This window comes from Oncorhynchus tshawytscha, linkage group LG26 (assembly GCF_018296145.1).
Source record: "Oncorhynchus tshawytscha isolate Ot180627B linkage group LG26, Otsh_v2.0, whole genome shotgun sequence".
Taxonomy (NCBI): domain Eukaryota; kingdom Metazoa; phylum Chordata; class Actinopteri; order Salmoniformes; family Salmonidae; genus Oncorhynchus; species Oncorhynchus tshawytscha.
The window spans coordinates 26,444,799-26,454,865 of NC_056454.1; the positions used below are offsets into that span (position 1 = coordinate 26,444,799).

At 42.8% G+C, this 10,067-nt stretch overlaps 2 protein-coding genes across 3 annotated transcripts in view; both read right to left on the reverse strand.

Moving 5' to 3' along the window:
* LOC112225441 (protein dopey-2) overlaps positions 1-5,579 on the reverse strand; it is a 45,039-nt gene extending 39,460 nt beyond the window's left edge. Inside the window, exon 1 of one of the 2 annotated variants that reach the window (XM_024389418.2) lies at positions 5,313-5,574. The gene's annotated coding sequence lies outside the window, so the exon portion shown is untranslated. Of the gene's footprint in view, positions 1-5,312 lie in introns of both variants that reach the window. The other variant, XM_042306350.1, reaches the window with a different exon arrangement.
* A 627-nt stretch (positions 5,580-6,206) lies between these two features.
* Positions 6,207-8,194, reverse strand: LOC112225442 (carbonyl reductase [NADPH] 1-like). Its single transcript, XM_024389420.2, has 2 exons — positions 6,893-8,194; positions 6,207-6,460 (listed from the first exon to the last, which is right to left on the reverse strand). Exons 1-2 carry the CDS (start codon positions 7,124-7,126, stop codon positions 6,446-6,448), a joined length of 249 nt encoding a protein of 82 aa, XP_024245188.1. The 5' UTR covers positions 7,127-8,194; the 3' UTR covers positions 6,207-6,445.
* Positions 8,195-10,067: the final 1,873 nt, after the last annotated feature.

A 10,067-nucleotide genomic window follows, 5' to 3' on the forward strand; every position in this document is an offset into this window, starting at 1 on the left:
GGTCTGCTCTGTGCTGGTCTGCCTGGCCTGTCTTGAATTCTGAGAAAGATGGGAGAGGGAGGAGTGTGTACAATAGACAACTGGTATTTAGGACACAAGGCGAATAATTCCTGTTTACCCCATTTACACGTGCTCCCGGAGGAATAAACATCAGGGCCCATATTCACAAAGTGTCTCAAGATAGAAGTGCTGATCTAGGAGAAGTTTAGCCTTTTAAATCATGATGAATAAGATGGGAGCACTCTTACTCTTGAGATGATTTGTGAATACTGGAGCAAATAACGCCCACAGATGCTTGCTATGACAACCAGTGGGATAACGAGTCCTTTGAAAGATCTCAAATGGAAACCTCATCCTCGATATGCTTAGGCTTAAAGTCAATAAAACCATTTTTTCAGCTAGCAAAAATATTTGGTTTAACTGTATTATGATCAGATGGCTCTTCTGCAGTGGCATAGTTGTTTTGTGTGTGTGTGTACTATGTACTATGCCAATGTAATAGAGCAGAGAGAGAGGGACTAACAGAGACAGGACAGGATTAGAGCAACAGAGACATCTGGACTTACTTTGGGAGAGAGAGAGAGGCTTTAACATGGGCAAGCCTGCCCAACACGTGCCTGACAACACACACACACAATATTATGCTTATAAAAACACAATATCATGAGTTCCCTGGTTGTTTCGTTAAAGACACGAGCACTGCCACATGGGAGGAGTCTCATTCTGGTCACGATATGTCAGTACAGTAGCAGGTCAGCTTACCTCTGGAAATAATTCCTCCATTAACAGAATAACAGTGAGGAAGCACTATAAAAACTCAATGCCTTGAGCCATGGAAACAGGAGAGACCATGGTGCTGCTGAGCAACAATAACATGGCAGCCAGTAACCAAGTCAGAGTAAATGTCAACGACAAAATGGTCTACCAATACATGCTCTACCCTAATCACTCTGTCTGGGGTATACCTGCACACACCCCAAGCTCAGAACCCATATCCCTCCCCTGTATATATGTGTAATAACCTAGCTCTCTGTGTCTGTGTGTTAGAGGCTGTGTGTATAGTGAGATCACAGGCACACTCAGTCGGTTGATTAAATTAGGGCCATCTCAGGTCAACATGTCTAGTCTGGGTTCTAATGGACAGGAGCTAGCTAGGGGCTGCTTTTGTTTGTTTGCCAGCCTTAGCATTCTTTATCTGTCTGACTCCACAACATTGATCTGCAATGTGTTTCCTGGAAACAAAATGAGCAGACACACTGACACACATGGATTGACTTGATAATTGACTAGGACTATCTCCTTTAAATCTAGGCCTATTTCTGTCTCTGTTTCTCTCTAAACCTTTATCTCAGACAAGCTTAGGGATTTGTAGACAGAAAGGTTGACAAAGAGACAGACGGGAAAGTTTGCCGATGGCACGACGTTGGTAGGCCTGATCACCGACGATGATGAAACAGCATATAGGGAGGAGGTCAGAGACCTGGCAGTGTGGTGCCAGGACAACAACCTGTCCCTCAACGTCAGCACGACAAAGGAGCTGATGGTGGACTACGTGAACCCGAAGGGCTGAGCACGCCCCCATTCACATGGACGGGGCTGTAGTGGAGCAGGTCGAGAGCATCAAGTTCCTCTGTGTCCACATCACTAAGGATCTATCGTGGTCCAAACACACCAACACAGTCATGAAAAGGGCATGACAATACCTCTTCCCCCACGACAACACCTTAAGAACCTCAAAATGTTCTACAACTGCACCATTGAGAGAATCTTGACTGGTCTAGTCCATCATTGGGGCTGAACTACCTGCCATCCAGGACCACAATACCAAGCGGTGTCAGAGGAAGGCCTTTAAAAATTGTCAAAGACTCCAGCCACCCAAGTCATACTGTTCTCTCTGCTACCGTAAGGCAAGCGGTAACGATGCACCAAGTTTGGAACCAACAGGACCCTGAACAGCTTCTACCCACAAGCTATAAAACTGCTAAATAGTTAAATAGTTAAAGTTGCACTATGCAGAAATCACGCTGCCATTTCGTGGTTGCTAAAACTAATAGTTTGCCTATTTTCAGTTTATGTGACAAAATAAGCTAGTATAGTGTAGAGAATCATTGTACCATTTAAACCACTGCGAAATATATTTTCCATAACCAAAAATATTGTTGTTTCATCTGGTGTATAAAACCGAAAGTAAAAGACACAAAAACAAAACTTAAGAAGGGGAAGCACAGTAACAGTGCAAATAGAACAGATCTACCGCTTCTTAGACTTGCTTTCAAGTGGAATTATAACTCACATTTCTATATCAATTTGGTCGGGTCACCCAAAAAGTTAGATATTGCCACTTTGACCAACTAGCTACCAGGACTGTCCGCATTGACCCTTTTTGCACTAACTTCCTTTGACTCATCACATACACTGCTGCTACTTTTCACTATCTGTCACGTCATTCCTAGTTATATGTACATATCTATTACTTCGTACCCCTGCACATCGACTCGGTACTGGTATCCCTAGTATATAGCCAAGATCATCATTACTCATTGTCTATCGATTATTACGGGTTTTTACTTTTCTATTATTATTCCTATATTTTCTTTCTCTCTGCATTGTTGGGAAGGGCCCATAAGTAAGCATTTCACTGTTAGTCTACACCTGTTGTTTACAAAGCATGTGACAAATAAAATGAGATGTAATTTGAATTGGAGTAAGAGAGAGAGAGAGAGAGCTATAAGGAGGAGTAATTATATCACTGAGAGGGGAATCCTGGCTTATGAGTAAGCAGAAGTGGCATTGACAGAAACTTAACACATCATGTCCTCATCTCCTGACCGACCTGAATAACACACCCTCACCCACTAAATCACTCCCAAACTCAACGCATTACACAGATTAACTGACTTACTACTTTGGTACATACACCTACACACACACACACACACACACAGTATGACTTTAGCATGTACGTGAACTGACTGACTATAGTCTGTCTAGCTCTGGTCAGATATCAGAACAGATAAGATGTGAATTGAATATTCTCTATCACAGCTGTGGCCATTGGACTAGGGAAGACCCCAATTAGTCAACTGGTTGATTGGTTGAGCTCCACTTTAATACAGATTCTGGATCAGAACATCTCCTTTAAGAGGCTGGGTCAGTACTATCCCCAAACTGAGTGAAAAGGCCAGCATCATTACAGCTGCTGACACATCCACACATCTTCAGTCAGGTTCATTTTCCCCCTTTCTGTCTCACTCTCCCACCTTCTGCTAATGTGGTATGTTCTCTCCTGACAGAGAAGTGAAGAAGAAAAGGGAATACCTAGTCAGTTGTACAATTTAATGCATTCAATTGAAATGTGTCTTCCGCATTTAACCTAACCCCTCTGAATGAGAGGTGCTGGGAGCTGCCTTAATCAACATTGGCGCCTGGGGAACAGTGGGTTAACTGCCTTGCTCAGGGGCATAACTACAGATTTTTACCTTGTCAGCTCTGGGATTTGATCCACTGGCCCAACACTCCTACCTGCCAGGCTACCCGATTTGTATGCAATGTGAACGTCAGGTGCAGAAATACAGGCTGCCTGCATAGCACAACCTCAAGCCTGTCAAGTGACCTACTAAAACCCTCTGCAAACACATTACCCTGTGGATACAAATATCTTTCACAAAACTGATTTTATTAGCTTCCTGGAATATTTATCTTGTCATAAACTAATGTTTGAATTCAAACAAGGAAATGTAGATATTTAGGCCTACATCGCGTTAATACTGAAACGCATTGCTGTGTAGCCCAAAGTTGCATTTCAACACACAATAATACCTGGAGCGGCCTATCAGACACTCATTCTCCATCTCATGAACATGCTGATAGGGAGCTGGGAGTGCTTGTGGTAGGTCTGCAACGTTTGCTCCTGAAGGGGAAAGGAGACTGTGTGTTTAGAGGGTGGACTCACTACCAGCTGATTTAGGGACACAAACCCAATAGGCAATGCAAAGAGATATCAGTCACCTGATTGTGACACCATGAAACTGACTACCATATAGCATATGACTATGCCTTGTGAGACTAGGCCTATAAAATGAATAGGACAGGCTAGAACTTCTAGGATGGGACAGACACTGCTGTTAAAGACTGAGTCATGGCAGCGCTATGACTCTGAATGTGACTCTATAGACCTGACTGCATTATGTAAGATGGCCTCGTCAAAGAGCAAATCAGGGATTTCCATCTGTCTGTGTGTGAGAAAGAGAATGAGAAGGAGAAACGATTTCATCCAATTAGATGTTGTTGGCAATGTATACTGAACAGAAATATAAATGCAACGTGTAAAGTGTTGGTCCCATGTTTCATGAGCTGAATAAAAGATCTTTCCATACACACAAAAAGCATATTTTTTGCACAAATTTCTTTACATTCCTATTAGTGAGCATTTCTCCTTTGCCAAGATAATCCACCTGACCGTTGTGGCATATCAAGAAGCTGATTAAACAGCATGATCATTACACTGGTGCACCTTATACTGGTTACAATAGAAGGCTACTCTAAAATGTCATACAACACAATTCCACGGGTCTTAAGATTAAAGGGAGTGTGCAATTGGCATGCTGACTGCAGGAATGTCCATGAGAGCTGTTGCCAGATAAGTGAATGTTCATTTCTCTACCATAAGCTGCCTCCAACGTCGTTTTAGAGAAATTTGCAGTGCATCCAACAGGCCTCACAATAGTAGACCACGTGTAACAATGCCAGCCCAGGACCTCCACATCCTGCTTCTTCACCTGCAGGATGGTCCGAGACCAGCTACCCGGACAACAGATGATACTGACGAGTATTTCTACCTGTACTAAAGCCCCTTTGTGGGGAAAAACTCATTCTGATTGGCTGAGTCTGGCTCCCAGGCCCACCCAATATTCTGCTGCTTCTTCATCTTTCCAATGTTGTTTATAAAGCTCCAGACTCAGTGCAACCATGTTACAATAACTGAGATTGAATGGTTGTTGATGTTGCAGAGAAATAATTACAATAGCGTGAACGCGGCACTGCATCATGTCCCCATTGTCCACCGAGTCAAAGGAATTAGGGTAACACTATATTAAGATAATATTGATTCACAACAGGAAAACGTGAACTGGGGAGAAAACACAAGCCAATTAAAATTGAAATATGGTGATTTCAATGTGCTATATCCAGTGATTTATAGGCCTATATTATTAGCTACACCCCGTCAATTGTTATTCTCACCAAACCGGCACCTAATGTTGCGGTAAACAAAAAAACACAAGGTGCATCATATGGGTGCATCAATGACTCACCAACTGCAAAACAAGCTCGGGTTTGAGCTGACCATTCGCGTGCGTCCAACAAATGTTACTAAATCCTGGGAAACCGGCGAATGTTAACGGTTCTGGGTGTAGCGTCCGTTCTGTAACTGAAGCTTTGAGAAACGGTCAACCAACCGTTAGGTGGGGGGGGGGTGAGTTTCCAATTTCTATCGTGCAGATCATGCTAAACTAAACGCAACAGGGTGGAAAGCCCAAACTCAGCTGATTCACAGAGAGCGATTGGAGCACGGAGAGCGCACTTCCTGATCTTCGGAGGGGTGAAATGTGGAGATCCTTGACAGTTTAGGTGCAGTATTTATCTTCACAAGCTAAAAGCCGCTCACAATGTCAGTTAAAAGTATTCACAATTAACGAATAAGCGATTCAGCAGAATTAGGTAAGCCTGTTTCTTGAGTTCAGCGTTCAAATCAGAAATTATGTATATTTTTTCACTGGCACCCCCGGTGTTGGTACATTCCAGGATATGCGACGTTTACAAACCTCTCACTTCACTGTCAGATATTTGGTCAAAGCTGGGGTAAAGAGCATTAACAAAAATAACTGCAAACATACTGTATCTGTTTCTTTGTTATTTAATAATCATGTATTACATTGAACAGTCCTTTTTGAGACAATGAAGTGACTTGTTTAATCAAAGATAATACTAGCTATTCAGTGCACAACCTATCCTCTGGCCCTGTAAACAAATGAGACACATTAACATGGTGGTTTAATGTAGGGTGGCAAGGAGCCTAATGGTTAGAGCGTTGGCCCAGTAAGTAAGGTCACTGGTTTGAATACTTGAGCCAACAAGGTGAAAAATATATAATTTGCACCATACTACTATGGCTGTCCCAGTAAAACAACATATTTCACTGCACCTGTAATAAGGTGTACAGGTGTGTCCAACCCCTCCGCTGGAGTCCTAGTCCCATTGGTATAGGTAATGTCAGCCCGGGCAGCAGGGGTTTAGCTGGATCCTCTCTGGGGTGTCTCTAAGAGCCATCAGGCCTATTTTGGACAACCCATAGCCAGAATTTGGCCAGCTCTTGCTGACGTGGTCTCCAGCTTTGGCCTCGGCAACAAAGCACTTCATCAGAGCCACTAGCTCCTCCTCTGCGATGTCATTTCTGCAGGGCCTGGAGGTCCAGAGAACACACATGGAGAGGAAGAAGCTCATTGCACATGTTACTGGTGGCGAAGAATTTGGTTTAGAGAATGTGTTCTACTTGGCTGTCGAAGGATGCAGGGTCACCTTCTGGACATAGAGGGAGCTATTAGTTTACTTTAAATGTTACTGATTCCCAGGCCAGCTGACACACAATAACTATTGCACAATGGCTGCATTTAGACAGGCAACCCAACTCTGTTCTTTTTTTACTAATTGTATTTTGACCAATCAAATTAGCTCTGACAAAAATCTGATGTGGGAAAAAAAATCCGAATTGGGCTGCCTGTATGAAAGCAGCCAGTGTGTCAGACTGTGTGAGTGAATGTTAAGGCATTAATAATGTGCAGTTACGTCTTGGGGTGATGCGTGTGTTGTTGATTAGCACATCCATCCCGTATACCTTCATGAAATGCTGCCATGCCGCCAGGATGTCGGCCAGGTCTGTAATGTCCAGTTGGAGGAGTCTGGGCTTGAGTCCCTCCCTCTGCAGATCCTCCACAACCACGGCTCCCCTCTGGACGTCCCAGGCGCTCAGATACACATCCCATTTAAAGCCCTGGCACAGTGCCTGCACTATGGCTAACCCCAGGCCCCACGTGGAACCAGTGACCAGAGCCACCTGTGGGCCAGACATCACCTCAAAAAGAGAAAGAAATCAAAAACAATAGATTCTGAAAGCTACAGAGCAGGGGTATTCAGATCTTTCCCTATGAGGTTCAGACTTCTGTTATACCCGATAATTAATTGCACACCACACCTTGGTGTCCCAGTTCTAAACCCTTCCCTGATTAGAAAGGGGGAAAAAAACTGTGGAACTGGCTTCAAGGTCCAGATTTGAATTTGAAGGCCATAGATTCTGAGCCACCGGGAAACACATTTCCCGAGTTAAACGTTTATGTCCTCAATATCAATTAAAAGGTATGAAACACTTTATAGCAGTGATTTTTTATTTTATTTAACTAGGCGAGTCAGTTAAGAACAGATTCTTATTTACAATGACAGCCTATGAACAGTGGGTTAACTGCCTTGTTTAGGGGCAGAACCTTTTGGTTACTTGCTCAACGCTCTAACCACTAGGCTACCTGCCGCTCCAGTGATCACAAATCCAGAGAGCTAGTTTGTCAGCTGTTGCTCTGACCCAGCATTAGCATACCTTATTCAACTCCAGCCACCCAATACATGGACTGTTCTACATGCTACCATCCGGCAGGCCGTACTGGTGCATCAAGGCTCAGACAGACTCCTAAACAGTGCTTATCCCCTCGCCATAAAACTGTTAATGGCTAACAAAAAAAATCTCCTTCTCAGAGTATCCACACGGACTCTATCCTGTGCACATTGTGAATAAACTTTTAAACTTTAATCAAGGTTCATGGTAGTTTAATCAGTTGTTTTAGTGATGGCCTATAACATTAGCCGGCACGCCCTGAAACTCGAGAGGACTTGTTGGGGTATGCAGCTATGCAGTACAAAATGAATCCTCTAACACATCCACATAATCTAAACATACATTAAAACGGAATTACCAGAGGAATTTAAGCAGTAGGCTATATTGTAGGAGTATGGTGACCCCTAAAGTCTACAGTCACATGACCTTGTGGTCACCAGTGAATAAAGAATATTTATCATTCAGATGTACAGTGCATCCAGAAAGTATTCTGAAACCTCAACTTTTTTGGCATTCTGTTACATTACAGCCTTATTCTAAAAATGTATTAAATTGCCCCAACCCAACCCACACACAATACCCTATAATGACAAAGCGAAAACAGAAGGACTACCATCTCTACTGCACTCCACCAATCAGGCCTTTGTGGTAGAGTGGCCAGACGGAAGCACATGACAGCCTGCTTGGAGAAACCAAGATTGAACTCTTAGGCCTGAATGTCAAGCATCTCGTCTGGAGGAAACCTGGAACCATCCCTACGGTGAAGCATGGTGGCAGCATCATGCAGTTGGGATGTTTTTCAGCAGCAAGGACTGGGAGACTAGTCAGGATTGAGGGAAAGATGAACAGAGCAAAGTACAAAGAGACCCTTGATGAAAACCTGCTCCAGATCGCTCAGGATCTCAGACTGGGACGAAGGTTCACCTTCCAACAGGACAATGACCCTAAGCCACAGCCAAAACAACGCTGAAGTGGCTTCGGGACAAGTCTCTGAATGTCCTTGAGTGACCCGGACTTGAACCTGATCAAACAACTTGACAGAACTTGAGGAGACAAATGGAAGAAACTCCCCAAACAGGTGTGCCAAGCTTGTAGCGTCATACTCAAGACTCGAGGCTGTAATCACTGCCAAAGGTACTTCAAAGTACTGCGTAAAGGGTCAGAACACTTATGTAAATGTGATATGTTTATTTTGAATACATTTGTAAGAATTTCTAAAAATAAAAACTTTTTTGCTTTGTTATTATGGGGTGTGTAGATTGAGAGGGAAAATCTTTTAAATACATTTTAGAATAAGGCTGTAACGTAACAAAATGTGGATAAAGGGGTCTGAATACTTTCCGAAATCACTGCATCACCAGTGTGAATGTAAAATTGTTAAAGTAGTATGGAGCACACCCCCGGCTATGCAGAGCTGTTAAGGGATTTTTTTAAATCAATAATGACTAATTATGTATACATTTCAATCAGGACTGACTAATCAGAATACTATTATGTTACTGTATAGATGTATGAATTGTCTTTTAATCCTAGTACTGAATATAATGTGTGTAATTATAATCAAGAATTAGAACAATGACTGCCTGTTCCTTGGTAGAAACTAATAAACTTATCGTCAGACTGGCTAGAATGCTTATCTACACAGGAAGACCTTGGCTTGGTCATAAATTATCTAAATTGGTGGGAGACGATGTAGGAAGGCTTGAGAACTATACTGCTATTGTACCGGAGTGGAGGAGAGATGGGACAGTTTGAAACCTAATGACGTCATTTTCAGTTTATAACCTGTTGTAAATTGTATCATGTTCAGTACTCTCGAGAATAAACGCTAGTGCTTGATTTTGAGACTGGTCTCCGCCCATTTTATGCAAATAAGTTTCTCACAAATCCTTAGAAATGGGCTGAGTGTATTAATTTAATTGGGTATTAAACATATAGGAATTTAATTCCTCTATTAAGAGCATAGTATGGACAGATATACCAAGAAGTGGCAGAGCATATTTCCATGAATGAGAGGAAACACTAATTGCTACATTCTGATATTAATATCTTTTGAAGTCAAAAGAGAGAATACATTTAAGCAATAAGGCCGTGGGGTTATACCAAAGCTAAGGGCTGTTCTCGCAACACGGAGTGCCTGGATACCACCCTTAGCTGTGGTACTGTATATTGGCCATTTACCACAAAGCCCCCCAGGGTGCCATGCTATTATAAACTGGTTACCATCATAATTAAAAAACGTAAACAAATACATTTGCATCATACCAGCATCAAACTACCCAGTTTATAATTAAGCAATAGGACCTGAGGTGGTGCGGTATATGGGCAAAATACGACGACTAAGGGCTGGTCTTATGTAAGACGCAACGCGGTGTGGCTTTGGTACACGGACCCACCCCGAGGAGCC

What these genes read in the sequence shown, in the direction of transcription:
- LOC112225442 (XM_024389420.2), bottom strand. Translation starts at nt 7,126, where the DNA reads ATGTCTGGCCCACAGGTGGCTCTGGTCACTGGTTCCACGTGGGGCCTG.